Here is a 17,954-nt window from a genome sequence, read left to right on the forward strand (position 1 = left end):
TATCAAATTAATCTATTAAACTCTAACTGTAAAGACTGAAATGGTCAGGTCTCTTATATGGCACAGTAGCTTCACAGGATAGTGGCAAAGGCATTCATTGGGGGTATCGTTTTACTCAACAGGATGCAGCTGAACACAATATATTGTACAGAAGTAGCACACATAAGGTTTACGAAATACACAAAAAAACAAACCTTGTCATATGTGTGTATTTTAAAAATCACAAGTCTATTTTACTATAGTAAGCAGATATTGGCTGTTGCATAGCTACATACAAATGGCAAAATACCCTTAGGTAAGTATCCTGTAATGTCTGCTTTATATTTTTACAAATATATATTTTTGTGTGGCACGTTTGTTTCCTGTGATGGCTATTAAGCTCACAAGACAGACATGCCAAATTCTAAAATCGATCTGCATTGAAACTTTCTTTTACTCCTTGTAGTTTGTGACCTGTAACTATCAAAATAAACTGAAATCCGTATTATATACTCTGTAAATCAGGACAAATAAATGAATGTTATTGTTTTTTATATAATAAATGACTACTTATATGTGTATGTCACATCAAACTAAACCTTTTTTGTCCTTTAGAAAACGGTATGTAATCTGTGTTGGTGCGATAAATGAGAAAGATGTAAATTCCGTTTGAGCACAAACTGCAAACAATGCAAAAATTGTTTGTGTCTTTAAGTGCTAGACAGGCTTCTAAAGCTGTGTCTTTAAGCGGTTAAAGGAGCACTCCAGACACCATGCAATCGCAATGAAGTTATTATGGTGCAAGCAGGTCCTGCAGGCCATTTTTTCTTAAGGGGTGAAACTGAAAAAGAACATGTTAACCCCAGATTTTTCAAACATGGCGCCTAGTTACTCCCTTTCTTAATCTGAAGCTCAAATGAGGAAGCCTCGGAGCGGACGTCAACTTACACTCTCACCCTAATACTGGCTCGCCATGCAGAAAACAGAGTGAAAAAAATGCTCTTTTTTCTGTATAGCATAATTTATTATACGTTCGCGTAAAACGTTTATGTGAAATAGCGTCTTGTCAATGCAGTGCCTTGTCAGCGCTATCAGTTATTGGTATTGGCAATATGCTACTTTCTAGCTGTGAGCACCCTGGTTGTAGTTGATTTGCTGCTGGTGTTCCAAGTCCAATAGCTAGGTTGCATAGCCAGGTGTGTGATATGTTGTCTTTTATTTAATCATATTTATTTAAACTACACTATATTGAAATTTAACCCATATATAGCCAATAAGATACATTCTCAGACTTGCTTAATTTTCTGGCTTGACTGCTCAATTTGTTTATCAATTTTCCACAATTCACTCAAAACCAAATAAACCCCATAGTGACTTTTTCACTAAACACCACATTTTAGTCAATTGAAAATCAAACTTAGGTAACAATAGCTACGTTTTGAAATGTCTCTATATTGGCTATTGCCACAATTTTTTTCTATTTAACCTAAATTTAGCAGTTTGGTTGTCAATACACTGTTTAGTGGATGAATTCCATTCTTGCATTTATTTATATACATCTATTAGCAGATAATTGACCTTCACAGTGCTGCTTTGTATTGTTCCACAAACTAAAATGGTCTCTGCAAATTTACAATCAAGATCAGTGAACGGTAATGGAGGCCTTCAGTAGATGTCACTGTGTGTGAAGGCCTCATTTGGCAATCTCTTGCTGCAGTCCCCCAGCTGGTGGAGCAGAGGCAAAAAGCAGCTTTTCACACACCATTCTGCATCCTGACAGCATACTGCCCTCTAGACTGATTGGTTAGCCAGTTAAATACATAGAAAATCCCATTTGAACTAGTTGTCTGCCTGACCATGACAATGGATATAGAAGTGATGTCAGGAAGAAGAGATTTACATAAAGTGATGGAAGCTAGGGGGAGGACATAGAGCAATGAGCAGGATTTGGATTAAAAGGTGAGGTACAAGGATTAATGGTGATAAAATAATATGGAGTGATTTAATTTGTGGAAGGTGCAGGGAAAGTAAAGTGAAAAGGTTGACAACTTGTGTCAAGGAGAGATTAACATGCAGAGCTAAGGATAGATAGCAATTAAAGAAAATGTGATATTAAAGGGACACTCCATGCACACACATGTTAAATGCAATGTGTATGTTTGGATACAGTTAGTTATTTAATAACATGTTTTGCCCTACTAGCCCATCCTTTCTGCCATAGATGTGCGCTGCATAGGACAAGAGGGTGCTAGTCTGCAACCAATCGAGTCCTCGGAACCCATGCTGTAGCTGTAAAGTGCTGCTAAAGTGTTTAAAAGGGACACTCTATGACTGCATACATGTAAGCAATGCCACACCTCTGAACAATGCAGGATTGCTATGTATAATCTCCTCATTATGTACAATCTTTTGTGTGACACCTTGCTGAATTTAGGCTTCTGCGCAAGCCTCGGTGTACTTCATTGGCTACCTCTTTTGTCAACGCAAAAATAAAGATTTAAAAAAAAAAACCTCACCTTATTTCCAGCGCCAAAACAGGTCTGGCAGCGCTAGCTTCGCCCCTGACACCTCCTTGGCTGACATAATCAGAATTTATTATCTCAGTCAATCAAAATGCTTTCCCGTTGAGATTGTCAATTTTGATTATCTCAGCCAGGAAGGCAGGCCGGGTGGAGCTAAATGCTGCCCTGGCTAATCAGCATCTCCTCATAGAGATGCATTGAATAAATTAGGTGTTCAACACCTAATTTCACCCTTGTAATGCCAATGATCTTTTCACTACTTGCCCACTGGCTGCTGGGCACAGCCAAAGGGCAGTTAGCTTGAATATTTGAAATTTGGGCTCAGATTTTAGCCAGTCCAGCCTGGACTTCAGCCATCCAACAACATTCAAACAGGCTAAAATCTTGACACTATTCTTGTTTGTTTAGAGCAAGAATTGCAAACTTGAAAATGTATACATTTTGTGATCAGTGTCTGTGGTTTGCAGTCCAACAGACAGTTACTAATTGAAAAAAAATAAAGATACGTTGCTGACAATGTGCGGAACCAGCAGATCATAACCTGCTAGTTTTGTAGTTGAGTTGATTAGCTACCAGCATTCTATTGTGCAGTAAATTATTAAAGTGAGTTCTGATATGTATATTAGGATTTTGTTTTTGTTAATGTGCATGTTACATACAAAAGTAGTTTCATATAATAACCTATGGTGAAAGCTAAAAAGACCAAACCCCCCACCCCCGTTCTGGTTTAAATGTAAATTGAGTTGTTTACAGATGAGGAGGTGCTTGACAAAGTTACTAAAGTGGTGTAATTATCATGCAAAATAGGGGGATGTTCTTACTGATAAACCCCCATTTCCTCATCTGTGCTCCCAGTAACAGCTAGCTAGGTTCTCAGAACTAATTCCCCCAGTGCATTCCCGAATTTGATCTCTCTTAGGTAGGTCTAAAGGGGTATAGAGAGGGCTTCCTACCCTGCAGGCTTTGTGTTTCAAACTACTGCCATGAAATACAAAGGTTGTAGGGACCAATACATACAGCTGCCCTGCACCCCTCCCCCTCTCCCCCCCCCCCCAAAAAAAATGTAAAGTTTACATTCTACATAAAGCTGTATGATGTTTTTTAGACAACAAATATAAAAGATTTAAGAGGGTTTTCATAAAGTATCTTATTTAAATATATTGTTGAAAATGGTATACAGAGACGTCATTCGAATGAAGGGTATTTAAATAGACAATAGAGCGTGTGTGAGAGGACAGCGTGCCAACTGAAATGGTTAGATGGGGAGTGGGGCTGGAGTGTGCAAAAAACAAACAAGAAAATAAAAATGTGCAGAGTGGGAGACAAACCGATATGGCTGTAATATTAGGTGGACAGACAGATATATCTGCAATATTGGAGGGGGGGGGGGGGGGGGATATGGCCGTGATATCAGGAGGACAGATAGATATAGCGGTAACATGGAGGGGGGACAGATAGATATAGCTGTAATATCGAGGGGGGACAAACCGATATGGCAGTGATATCGGGGGGACAGATAGATATAGCGGTAATATGGAGGGGGGACAAACCAATATGGCAGTGATATCGGGGGGACAGATATAGCTGTAATATCGAGGGGGGACAAACCGATATGGCAGTGATATCAGAAGGACAGATATAGCTGTGAGGGGGACAAACAGACAGATATGGGTGCAAGGGGGACAAACAGACAGATATGGCTGTGAATTCGGGGGGACAGACAGCTATGGCTGTGAAATCAGGGGGATAGACATGGCTATGAAATCAGGGGAGACAGACAAATATGGCTGCGAGGGGGACAGACAGATAGCTATGGCTGTGATTTCGGGGGGACAGAAAGATATGGCTGTAATATCGGGGGACAGAACCCAATATGGCTGTGAAATAAGGGGGCATACCGATATGGATGTGAAATCAAGGAGACAGACAGATATGAATGTTATCAGTGGGGGGCAGATAATGTCTAAGACATTTAATAATAAATAAAGAAGCATTAAACGAAGCAGGGTGGCCTTTGAAACAAAGGACACGGTGGAAAGGGGGTAAAATTAAATCTAATGGATGGCTATGGACACATATTGAGGAGGAAGATGTGCAAGAACCGTAAGGGGTTAGAGATCAACAAAATGGGGCATAAAGGCCAGGGTGGTTATCAAGCAGACGGTGAGGCATTATGAGGGAAGGGCTGTAAAGCTGAAAGTGGAACACTTTGTGTATAGCACGGTGCTATATTTGGGGGGGCTCTATTTTGCCCTAGGGTAGTCAATAGGTGAGCTTGAATAGGTAGGTGTTGTGATATGGTGCTAATTGTGGGTAGAGTGGGGTGTGAGTATGGGGGAGGGGGGGACCGGAATGGGATAGAGAGTGGGGGGAGAGGAGGTCACATTGGGTAATGCCGGCAGCTGTGCACTGGATAGAGAAAGAGCAGTCTAGGAGGCGGAGGGTTACGTCCGGCTGTGTGAGCCGGTCTTGCCGGATCTTTATCCACAAGCAGACTGACTGTGTGTGGCTGGTTCTCATTGTGATTGAACAGCATTGGGAACTACAGGGCTTCCCTCACTTCTACTGTGTACCCTGCTCTCTTCCTCCTCCATCCATTCCCCACTCTGTGCTTCCTTCCTTCCACTGGATGCAATAAGTCTGCAAACTTTGCTCCCTGCACACAAAGGCCAAGCTCCAGGTATATTATGCATACATATTGTATACAATATATCTTCCAACTCTCAGCACTCCCACCCCTCATTTCACAGTCACTTTCATTGTAATTTCTCTCCAATAATTCATCCTCTTTGTCTCCTTTCACTCACGTTTTTTCAGTTATCCTTCATAGGCAGTCATTGATCATGTAAAGTTGGGCTTTGTTTTTTTTTATCTTGAAGTTCCAAATTCCATTCTATAATCCATCCTCGCTACATATAGTTCTGTCCCCATTCATGTAATTTAGAACAATCACTTTTTTAAAGTTGGGTTATTTAAAAAATATGTATAATCGCCATACATTTTTTGGAACATTATGCTTGCTCCTGATCCCAGCTTCTGTATCGCCTTATAATGGGATTACTGTAGTTTTCTTTAACCCTTTCATTGCCAGCCAGTTTCAATGTATGGGACATTTATTTTCTGAATCTGGTCATTTCATTTTCTTTTTATTAACAGATTTTGTTCACTGTGTGTATATACTTACTATACTGATCAAGGTTTCTGTGTTTATTTTTATTATGAAAGGTTCATTCTTGTGCTGATAAAATAATAAAAAAAAAAAGAACCATCTTCCAGCGAATGAAGTGTTGAAAAGGGACAAAAAATGCCATCGGTGATGGAGAAATCTGGCTCCAATGCAATTATTTCCAACAAGAGGGTCAAATCGGACAGTGTGGGCAGCAATTCAGAGGAAGAGAGCAGCGAGGACGAAGCTCCCAGGGGTGAGGGGTTAACTAACTGCAGTGATGCGTTGGAAACAAACGGGTTAACGAAGGCTTGTGTTGCTTCGGTGTAAAACGGGGCTATGTGAGGCAAGGATGGGGTTAAGTGATATCTAGTAGAGTTTTGTCAGTAGAAAGGGTTTCACCATAACCCGCAGAATCCTATTGGACCTGTGTATTTTGGCAGGAGAGCGGCTGAGTGGTGATCTCCAGGTTAAGGAAAGGGTTAAATAATGTGGTGTAACTAAGCAATGTTTTGTAGGATTGTGACTGGATCCGAATAAAATAATGCGATGTAGCATCAATGACGGATACATTGATTGGGGCCTGGAAAGGGTTAACCAATACAGTTAAGGCTTGGTATTTCTGTGCACTATATAAACTAATTCATATTCCTCTGTCTATGAGTGGTAGGGTAGCAATGAAATGATAAGTTGTATGATCACTGAAACGTTCTGCCTGTGTGTAGAATCCCTGCATGACCGTGATAGGGTTAAATAATGCTCTGTAGGATCACTGGAGAGGGCTCTGTCTATGGCAGGATAGTGGTTAAATAATGCTCTGTAGGCTCACTGGAGAGGGCTCTGCCTGTGGCAGGATAGGGTTAAATAATGCTCTGTAGGATTACTGGAGAGGGCTCTGTGTATGGCAGGACAGAGGTTAAATAATGCTCTGTAGGATTACTGGAGAGGGCTCTGTCTATGGCAGGATAGAGGTTAAATAATGCTCTGTAGGATCACTGGAGAGGGCTCTGTGTATGGCAGGACAGAGGTTAAATAATGCTCTGTAGGCTCACTGGAGAGGGCTCTGTCTGTGGCAGGATAGTGGTTAAATAATGCTCTGTAGGATCACTGGAGAGGGCTCTGTGTATGGCAGGACAGAGGTTAAATAATGCTCTGTAGGATTACTGGAGAGGGCTCTGTCTATGGCAGGATAGTGGTTAAATAATGCTCTGTAGTTTCACTGGAGAGGGCTCTGTGTATGGCAGGATAGAGGTTAAATAATGTTCTGTAGGATTACTGGAGAGGGCTCTGTCTATGGCAGGACAGAGGTTAAATAATGCTCTGTAGGATTACTGGAGAGGGCTCTGTCTATGGCAGGACAGAGGTTAAATAATGCTCTGTAGGCTCACTGGAGAGGGCTCTGTGTATGGCAGGACAGAGGTTAAATAATGCTCTGTAGGATTACTGGAGAGGGCTCTGTGTATGGCAGGATAGTGGTTAAATAATGCTCTGTAGGATCACTGGAGAGGGCTCTGTGTATGGCAGGACAGAGGTTAAATAATGCTCTGTAGGATTACTGGAGAGGGCTCTGTGTATGGCAGGATAGTGGTTAAATAATGCTCTGTAGGCTCACTGGAGAGGGCTCTGTATGGCAGGATAGTGGTTAAATAATGCTCTGTAGGCTCACTGGAGAGGGCTCTGTCTATGGCAGGATAGTGGTTAAATAATGCTCTCCAGGGGAGAGTTTGAGGCTTTGCATAATGATGGCAGGAGAAGGCTTAAGTGATTGTCTGCCTAAGGAGGGCATGGTCTATAGTCCACTATTTAGGGAAGAGGTTAAATTAGAACTACCATTGACTGTAAAAAGTCAAAGAATTATCTTCAATTTAACCCTTGTTGTGCTGGAAAGCTGACTGCACTCCTTTCTGACAGTGTTCAGATCAACAGTTAACCCATTGAGCCTTTTACCATGAGCCTTTTTTTACAAGTCAGTTTGAAGCTGCTCATGCTAAGATTCGCCGTTTTCTGTACGAATATACCTTCTAATGCCTAATTACTGATAATGCCTACCCATTATTTCCCCCCTAGAAGTGTATGCCTTTCTCCTGTTTAGCCATTGTCTACCTCTTGGTTTTTTTCCCTTCTTCTCTGCTGCCTGCAGACCTGTCTCTAGCCTGCCTCCCCCTACACCTGTGTCTGTCACAGCTCTCTGCCTCTCAGTTGTTTTTTCTTTATTTCGCCCCCTCCTATCACTACCTTATTCTCTTCCCCATGACTGCCTCTTCTCACCTCTCTCATTTATCACAGTTTGTCCATTCTCCCTGTTACCTGCCCTTCTTTCTGTCACTATCTATGTCTCCTGCTGCATCACTTCCCCTCACCCCCTCCGTCTGTAGCAGTGCATGGCCCTTCTTATATTGACTGCTGTTTCCTACAACTTTTTTCAGTTCTACTCCATCCAAAGTATACGTTTCAACACTGGTTCTATCTTTTTTCTATAACCGCTTGATGCCTCTCCCCTTGGTCCAGCATGTACCGTATGTTTGTTTATATTCTTATTATATTATATAGTATACAGTTGTTCACTTTTACAATACGAGGTGATTTATATCTGTAGTTTTGTTTTGTAGCACTGTCTACTTCAGGGGTGCCCAAACAGTAGATCCCCGGATGTTGTATAACTACAGCTCTCATGATGCTGTGCATGCCTTTTAGAATGACAAAGCATCATGAGAGCTGTAGTTATACCGCATCCAGGGATCTACCGTTTGGGCACCCCTAGACTACTTTCTCATCTCCATTCTGTTTAAAAGGATGCTGGAGTGGACTAGCTTTGCTTTTCTAATTGAAAAAAAGATCACACTCTCAATGTTTGTGCAAGTTATCGTTTTGCAGATTTAATTTTTTTTCAAGCCTTGCTACGACTGTCAGTCATTCCTAGCCAGCTCATTATTTTCAGTACAAGTGCTTTCACAGGGGTAGACAGTCTTTGGCATTCCAGATATTGTGGACTACATCTCCCTTGATGCTTTGCCAGCAATATGACAACTAGAGTCACAAACATGAGGAGTTCCCATAGGCTGCATAGTCATGGCTTATAAACTCTTGTTCAGCAGAGGCTTACAGGATATCAATTTCAACTCCATGCAGCAGTTCTATCAATATGAAAACATGAATAAAGCTATTATCTCTGTTCACGTTTCTTTTTTTATTTTACATTTATTTTATGAATGGAGCAACCTTGCATGTTGGACCACGTCCTTTACAGATGTCTGTGAAGGTGCTTCTCAGAGAGCTGGGAGCATGCATATCATTACATGTACAGCTAGAGGAAGCATTGCTTCCTCCTATAATGTATGTGAGCTAGAGGGTGGGCTTATAGTTGTTGGGTTTGGCCTCATACTGCCTGCTTGTTTGGTTGTTCTGTTTAGTAATCTGTTTTATCCTTTATCTAACATCTTTATAGAGGCTGCTTGCTGACTGTCCTTAATTTTAGCTCTGCTCCTACATTCTTCCCTGGTTGTATCAGCAGCCTCCATTCACGGCTGATTTTTGGTTCCTGCTAAATCCGTGAATGGCATCTCTTTGTCTCTAGCACTGTCTTTCTGCCATCGCAGTTTCCCTTATCCTCAATGCTCAATCTCCCATACTCCTCTTTTCGACCATTGCTTACTCCCTTTCCTGTCATTTCCTCTCTTTTGTCTGCTCTCTAACATCCATCCTTTTTGCACCCTTTCCCTCACTTAGTGTGCTAGCTCTTATATGTTCTCTCTTCTCATCTCATTTATTTTGTTGGAGTAATCTCGGCCTGCCATGTTTGCCATTCTCTAATTTCCCCTTTCCACCATCTCCTGGTGTGCTGCCTGTTTTCCTTTCTGTCCAGACCTGCTTTGCTCCTCTCATTTCCTTTTCTAGAGTCCCACCTCCTGTCAATCTTTCCCCCACTGCCTCTACTTTTCCAGCCTCATCTGATCATGCTATTCTCTAATCCTCTCTCTTGTAGTGCTGTCTGCCCTCCCTCCTGTTCATATTTCTCAAATTCTGGACGGCTCTTTTATCCACTGTCTAGTCGCCTCTCCCCATATTTTTTTCCACTGTTTCCTAGCCGTCTCCCACCTTTTTCTCCTTTTGTAGTGATATCTCCTTTCACCCTGCTCTCTGCCCTTGTTCTCTGAACACTTTTTTTTTATAAATAAGTTTTAGCAAGGAGGCTAATCTACCGTATTTTCTCCCTTTCATCTCTCATACCTCATCCTTTGGGTTTGTACTCTTCCTTGACTAGGGCCAACATGCTAACGTCACAGCCTGCATGTTGTGCCTCTCGTGTCTTGTTTCTTGTCCTCTGCTCTTCCTAGTAGAGTTCTCTGTTTAATTTTACACTGTTTCCTGCCAGTCACAGATGCCTCTGTTGGCACTGCCCAGTATCCCTTCTCGGTCTTCCCGTCTCCAGCTCACTATCACTCTCTGCAATGCTGTGTTTGGCTACTGCACAACTTCCTGTCTTCCTTTCGGCTTGCCTTCCACATATCCCCCTCCCATATCAATACTAGTCTTACATTTCCTGCTGTAACCTCCTCTCATACACCTGCTCCTGCACTTCTCTCTTTTTAATTAGGGTTTTGTTTTTGACTCTGTGTTCCTGTGCCTACACTGTGCTTTTCCTGCTCAGTCCAGCCGCTATAATTGGCTGGGATGTACGTAAGCAAGGCAGTGACTGGATGGGTTAATACAGAGATAATTATATATTTTTTTGCCCAGCTTCAACATACATACAATCATATACCATATTTATTCCTAAAGTCCTTACTAGGGAATGTGAAGAACTGAGTTCTGTTCCCTCTACATCAAGTATTCAGGTTCAGTCTCTTCCCTTACCTTTTTAGAATTCCTGTGATATTCTATATTTTCAGCAGCCGCTGCCTGCCTGTCTCTCTCTCTCTCTCTCTCTCTCTCTCTCTCTCTCTCTCTCTCTCTCTCTCTCTCTCTCTCTCTCTCGCTCGCTCGCTCGCTCTTTCCCCTGCCCCCCCCTCCCCTCAGGGCCTGCTACTTGGGAACATGGTCCCCTTTTCAGCTTCTTTCTGCAGACTTTTGGAGACTAAAACTGTGATTACCTTATGACAGATAACTGGATACCATCCATTGTCTATGTTCCCGCTTTATAGTGCCCTAGAATATGTTGGCAGTTTACAAATACTTGTAGCACTGCCATCTCAATTTCACAGTCTGTCTTTCTTTTCCCCCCACCATTTACACTCCCTGCTCTTGGTTTTTTTAATCCAGTATTCTCATGGTATAGAGCTGGCTGTTCACTCTAATCTTTTTAGCCTTACCTTGTGCTACTGGCTCTTTAGCACAATTTTATCCTCTGCTCTTCCTTTCATTTAAGCACTGTTTGTTCTACTTGATCATCTATGAGTTGTCTGTTTCATTCTAGCACGGTCTGCTCTCCCTGCCCATCTAGAGGTGTCTGTTTCATTCTAGCACGGTCTGCTCTCCCTGCCCATCTAGAGGTGTCTGTTTCATTCTTACACGGTTTCTTCTTTCCTCATCTAGAGGTGTCTGTTTCATTCTAGCATGTTTGTTTCCCTACCCATCTAGAGCTGTCTGTTTCATTCTAGCACGTTTGTTCTCCCTACCCATCTAGAGCTGTCTGTTTCATTCTAGCACTGGTTCATCTTTTCCCTAGAGCTGTCATTCTACCCTCTCTAGAGCTATTTCATTCTAGCACACTATGTTCTCCTTTCCCATCTAGAGCTGTCTGTTTTATTCTAGCATGGCTTTGCTTTCCCCATCTAGAGCTGTCTGTTTCATTCTAGCACGGTTTCGTCTTTCCCCATCTAGAGCTGTCATTCTATCACTCTCTACTCTTTCCCTCTCTAGAGCCATTTCATTATAGCACAGTGTCCTCTCCCTCCCTCTTTATTGCCTTCATTGTCTGCTAGTGCTGCCAGTGGCCTCTTTTCATTGTAGTTCTGCCTGCTCTCTAACTCAATGGCACTCACTACCTGTCTGATTGTAGCTGTTTGCCTGTCTTTTTTTCATTTGTTTCCTCCTATAAAGTGCCACCTGTACTCTTTTCACACAAGCGCTGGGCTATCCCTCCATATTTAGAGCTGTCTGCTTCATTCTCGTCCAGTCTTACCTCTCTTGCTAGAGCGGCCCAGGTTCTCAATTTCATGATAGCATCCTCCTCCCGCCATAGTGCAACTTGCCTTCTTTATTAATTGTATCGATTTCTGTATATTTTCACTTTAATTCTGTCTTCTCTTTCTTTCCTCACTTACTTGCCCTCTTTTTACAGTGTCCCTGTCTGCTCTGTTTCTGTAGACCTGCCTTATCCCTCTCCTTCCTAGCTCACTGCCTGTTCTGTATTTAAAGGGACACTCCAAAGTAAACCTTTTAAAAAGACATGCATTTATTTATTTTAGAGGGTGGGGTTAAAAACTATAGCTTACATTAGCAGTCAATGTGAGCACCCTCTATTTTTTATGAAGCACATATTTCCTGTCTGCTCGGCATTGTCTACAATCAGAGGCGTCTCACTGAGAAAACTTGTGGATAAACAACAATCAGACACTTCTCAGTGAGCTGCTGTATGAATTGCCGTGCCAAGATCAGCGCGGTCCCTCACTGGTGCTGTGAAGTATAGTTTACAGCAAGAGAGAAAGCCTCCTGGTTGTCTGACAGCTGGGAAGGTGTAACAAAGGAGCTTTAGAAAAGCGCAGATTTTTCTTGAAATTAACACTTTTAAAATATGCCTAAGGGGTTTAGAGAGTTCCTTTAATCTAGGTCTGCCGACCTGCCTGCTCTTTTTATTTTAGTTGTCTGTCCTACCTACATATTGCTGCCCATTGTACAGTTTTTGCGCTGTGGCCTAACTGTCCTTATCCATTTACGTGGATGATGTCTCTACTCTCATCATGTAGTGCTAGCTGTTCTTTTTTTTTTTTAGAAGTATATCTTTGTTTTTGTTGTTTTTTTAAATAATTGTTTCATGTTTTTTTTTTTTCCTTATACTAATACTAGTAATAGGTCTGTCTGTTGCTTGCCTTTCCATAAAGGATTATTCCAGGCACCATGACCAATTTAGTGATTTGTAGTGGTCATGGTGCCTGGAACAAGAGTTCAGAGCAGGCTAATGTCTATTCTCTGCAAATTTGGATGCAGAGAATCCTGAGTGCCCTTGCCTCCCAGCAGGACCAAGTAAAAGAGCAGGGCCGGAGTGCTTATGATGGTTGGAGTGACCTTTTTAAACATTTCCGATTCTCTAGGCTCTGTCTCTCTTTCTAGCATACTTTGTCCTGTATTCTCTCATTCTCCCAGAGCTATGTTGTCTGCATTGCTTCTATTTCTAGAGTACAATGCTCTTCTTTCATTGTCCCACAATCCTTCTGTGCCTAAATGGTATCATTCCTGGCACATCATTCTATGGCAGTCTGTTCTCCATTCTAATTCTTCCATATTTGCCCCTCTTCACTTCTGCCTTCTACCTTTCTTCCTAGCACGGCCTGTCTTGTATGTCCCCTGTACTATAATGACTCTACTCCCTCCCTTTCCACTTGCCTTTATTTATATGTATTATCTTTTCTTCCTTGTGTTGGGTTTTTAGTACCTGGGAGCAGCCATTTTGTTCTCCTCTGTCCATGATGTCTGCTGTTTGTTTACCCTTCCGTGGGATTCCTTTACTGATGGATTGTGGGTAAATTTGATTGGTAACTAAAGCAGAACCTTGTTTTAAGCCCCTCCCATTTTCAACATGACTGCTTTAGATCAGAAAAAGTAATCCCTGCCTTTCTGTAGGTACTTACTGAAAACCCAGTCGCTCGGGAAAAATAAATAAAGAGATTCCGTTACAGTGGGCTATGTATAGCAGACTAGATGAGTTTTTGGTGAGAGATCCACTTTAATTAAAAAAGGCTTTAAGCCAAGGAGACCCAAACTACACAGAAAAGACCAAAGTGGTTGGTGTATACTAGTTCTATATTCAGCTAGTACTAAATCTTATTTTGCATTCGGACTGTCATTGGAATAGTGACATTAAAGTTTCTAGCTTACAGAGATTGTAATGGAATGCTCATTATATGAACCATGCTTCCAGGCTGGCCACAGTTAAAGTGCATTCTATTCAGAGAGAACAGAGTTCAGAGCAAACACTGATTGCATAATTAAAAAAATATATATATTGGTATGTGTATATATTAATATATATTTTAACAAATCCTTTTTTTCATCCATGCTTTTGTCATATATCAATTCAACAGCAGATGCAAGGACATTACTTTGTGAGCGAAGCTATACAAAATTATGGTCTGCAACATTCTCTCCAGCAACAGTGACCTCTTCAGGGCTCCTGTTTCTGTCCCGTGTGGCATTATAGCTGATCACTCTAGGAAGAAGGGATATAACATCACTTCCTCCCAGTGCTGTGAATCAGAGTTCAGTGAGGGAGCCTGCACTTCACTAGGTACCTGGGATATCCTCTCCCGTTAAACCACCGAGATCTGTGAGCTGTAGGGAGCTATGTATACATCTGATTATATAGCTAAAGGAACACTATATAATCACCAAAACAACTTTAGCTTAATGAAGCAGTTTTTGTGTATATATCATACCTTTTTGAAGTTTCACTGATCAATTCTGCCATTTAGGAGTTAAAATCACTTTTATTTCTGTTTATGCAGCCCTGGCCACACCTCCCCAAGCTGTGACTGACAGCCTCCATGAAAACAAAATGGTTTCATTTTCAATCAGATGTTGCTTTAAACGTTTTTTATCGCCTGCATATTGAACTTCAATTACACACAGGAAGCTCCTGCAGGGTCTAGCAAGCTATTAACAGAGCAGGAGATAAGACATTCTAAATTAAACTGAATTTGGAATAAAGGAAATGTAAACATTAGATGATTATTTACAGGAAGTGTTTAGAGAGGCTGTATAAGGGAAAGGGAGGTGCGACTAGGACTGCATAAACAGTGATTTAACTCATAAATGGTAGAGAATTGAGCAGTGAGACAGCAGAGGCATGATCTATACAGCAAAACTCCATCATTAAGCTAAAGTTGTTTTAGTGACTATAGTGTCCTTTTAAGTGTGTGGGGATATATAGGAAGAGAAGGTGTTAAAGAATACAAAGTATTAGTGGCTAGTTACCTTAAATTCCATTTGTAAAGCGACATAGTTAATCGTGATTTCTGCTGCGCAAGGACATACATGTCTTGGACAGCTTAACAGAAGTCACTCCAGACTAAAGCATCGGCCATCATTCTGTCCTTCTTTCCTTATTGATATGCTGGGTGAGGTGCATGGGAGAATGAGACATTCATGAATCCAGACATGTCGGTAAGGGAACCTGGACAGAATTATGGGAGTCGCTCCAGGTTAAAGCAGCCTCCATCAATCTCAGGCAGTTTAGGACATTTAAGCCCCAGTTCTGCACTAAGATATGCAGGGACATCATGATGAACGATGTCACGTTACACTGTAAGTTATGAGGTTTACTGCAGGCGTTAACTTTTTTGTTAAAATAGCTGGCATATCACGTACGGCATTTCACGTACGGCATGTTTTTGTGTATATATGTGCATTAGTATGCATGTGTGTTTATTGTATATTCAGTGTGTGAATTATAGCATATGAAAAGCACAGGTGTGTAGCTGCTATCATTGTTTTGTGAGCTGAACTATGGGCTGGTATCGGTGCTCTCTCTCCTAGGAGAAAGGACAGATGGGGCAAATAGTCACAGAAACATGTGAAAACAGGAACAGAGAGAAAACAGTCTTGTACAGAACCCTTTTTCACCACAGAAGGGAAGCATTTAGCCAGGAATACAGTGAGATTTCTCTGATTTTTAAGTATGTCCTAGGATTCTCCAATCGTACAATCTTGTCACTAGATTATGCACGTCTACAAGAGTTCTGGGCTGGCTAATGTAAATTTTATGCAAATTTTCATGCACAGTGTCAGTGTCTCCAGACTTCAGAAGTCGATTAAGTCTGCAGACTACATCGACTTCTGTAATAGGTTTCCTAATCATCCTGGAGCGATGGGACAAAGTATCGTAATAATGTTTAAGTTAAAAGTACTATGAAGACCTGACTGAGCTTCCTGTCACAAATATGAGGGAAAGAAAAACAGGAGAGCTTACATCCCGGAGCCTAATACACATACTTTAGTCTAAAAAACTAAAAGTGGCCAGGGCTCAGACCGTCCGAGAACTCTGAATTAAACGTGAGCAGAAACATCGGAGTAGGGTCCATTGAAAGATTACACGAGTCCCTCATTGTATTCCAAACTGACACAGTAGGGTTAGATATTGTATGCTGGGCCACATGCCTTGAGTCTAGCCAAGGCAAGACTGGAAGGCCTCTCATGGACTCCACCAACACAGGAGGATCCACTAGGATGGGGGGATAGTGCAGTGCCAATCAACTAACCTCTGCAAATGAACAGCCTGGTAGCATACTTGGAGTAACTTTATTTTAAAAATTAAACTAATTTGGTAAAGTGAATATCGTGGAATGAGGTAATAACCGCTATACCCTAGGACATGTATTAAGTACAATTAAACCTAAATGTATGATTCTGGTGAAAGAAAAAACATTATACTTTATTTAGGATCATTGTGTTGTTGTGTGAGCCACTTTTGCTTCACCTTACAGATGGATGTGTTGCTGTCTCCTCTAGAATCCTATGCTGCTGTGCAGAATTCATGATTGTATCTAAACAGGCAAGTTGTCCAAGCCTTGAGACAGCAATGCTGCTATAAATCATAGTCTCAAAACCGTGGTTGGGATAGTTGTCTGCTGGGCGTCCGCCCCCTACGCCACCAAACCAAATTACCTGTTTTTTTTTCCAATGAAGATAAAGTTAGTCTTTGACTGTCTGTCCAGAAAACATTGTCAAGAGGCCTTGTGGATTTTCTGTGAGATTCTTACTTTGAATCGGACATCAGTTGGAGCCACAGTGTTGGTTTTAGAGAGCAGTTGTCTCCTCTGAGCTGTCAGAACACCATTCTCAGTTAGTCTGTCAGATGGTGGGCCATGAACATTCATAGTAGCCAATAACCTACATATTCATGATTGTAGTTGTTAATGGCTTAATGGATGGGTTGCTTTTTTGGGGGGGTGGGGTCTTTGTTAAGACAACAGTTTCTGCCTAGTGTGACTGTGGACCTATATAGGTGGCCGTTGATGTATATAGGTGGCGCCCAGCATTTTCAGGAATGGTTTTATAGCCTTTTTGCATCGTTGAGCAGAATTTGCCACCTTTCGCTCATTTCCAGCAATGTCTTTTCATCATGGTAGTCAGTGGTTCTCACACTGCATGACGAAGTCCAAGCTTGATGAGATGATCCTTATTAATGGTAGGGCCTTAGTGAACGCAGAGTATGGTGGTGGGTAGTGGGAGCTGTGGCTATCATTACTGAATGTGCTCTAATTCAGGTCTGTCCAACTGCTACCCTACAACCCTTATGGTGACTGCAGGGTAGTTGGTGCATTGCACCAGTATCCGCTGTTGTGGTGAGCTTGCAGAAGAGTAACATAAATCCTGTTTGTCTAAACATACAGATGTTCCCCATGTCTGGCTCAGTTCTCAGTGTCTGTGCTCTCTCACATTGTCCAGGGTCTCAGGATGGATTATCCTGTCATTTAAAAGGACCCACAAAGTGCGAGGGTGCAGAGACAGAGTTGACATAGAGTACTCTGTTCTCAACCCCCTCCATTAAACTGCCAGGAATAAACCCCTATTGACACAGGCAGCTTTACTATGAGGGGGCTGAAAATCTAAGGCCAGCCCTGTTATTTTTTTTTTTTTTTAAAGACCTACAAACTTATTCAACTGATTGAACCTATTAACTTGTTTCCTACCGCTAGGTTATCATTTATTAATTTTATCCAAAAGATTATTTGCTAAACCCTACATTTTGCTGAAATGAAAACTGTGTCACACTAAACTAGCCAAGGTAAAACTAATTAAAGGAACTCTATGGACACACAGATAACTTCATCTTTGTATACTGTTGTGGGTGCCATATCCCTGTCTTTTTAACCCTGCAGGAACGGCAGTGTTTTCATTGCAGGGTTAACACACTTCTGTCAGGAAGTTAGCCACTAGAGGCGCTTCCTTAGCTATAGGGATTTTAACTTTTTTTCGCATGACTCCTAGAGAGCTTTTGATTTTTGCTGCTCTGTGTTTTGATACGCCTGCGCACTAGCCTCCCGATGCTTCCCTAGGATCTTTACGATCTCAGCCAAGGAGGCGGAGAGGCAGCACAAAAACTAATGTCTAATGAGACTAAAGGGGGAGGG

The 17,954-nt window shown here is 41.8% G+C and overlaps 1 protein-coding gene across 3 annotated transcripts in view; it reads left to right on the forward strand.

Annotated features, from left to right (window-relative positions):
- Positions 1-17,954, forward strand: part of RCOR2 (REST corepressor 2) — a 57,188-nt gene that overhangs the window by 25,926 nt on the left and 13,308 nt on the right. For 2 of the 3 annotated variants that reach the window (XM_063437708.1, XM_063437710.1), the window contains exons 1-2: positions 4,916-5,181; positions 5,727-5,923. In XM_063437708.1, the coding sequence (XP_063293778.1) occupies positions 5,806-5,923 (118 nt within the window). In that variant the 5' untranslated portion in view covers positions 4,916-5,181; positions 5,727-5,805. Of the gene's footprint in view, positions 1-4,915; positions 5,182-5,726; positions 5,924-17,954 lie in introns of those variants that run through there. The other variant, XM_063437709.1, reaches the window with a different exon arrangement.

This window comes from Pelobates fuscus, chromosome 12 (assembly GCF_036172605.1).
Source record: "Pelobates fuscus isolate aPelFus1 chromosome 12, aPelFus1.pri, whole genome shotgun sequence".
In the NCBI taxonomy this organism is placed as follows: domain Eukaryota; kingdom Metazoa; phylum Chordata; class Amphibia; order Anura; family Pelobatidae; genus Pelobates; species Pelobates fuscus.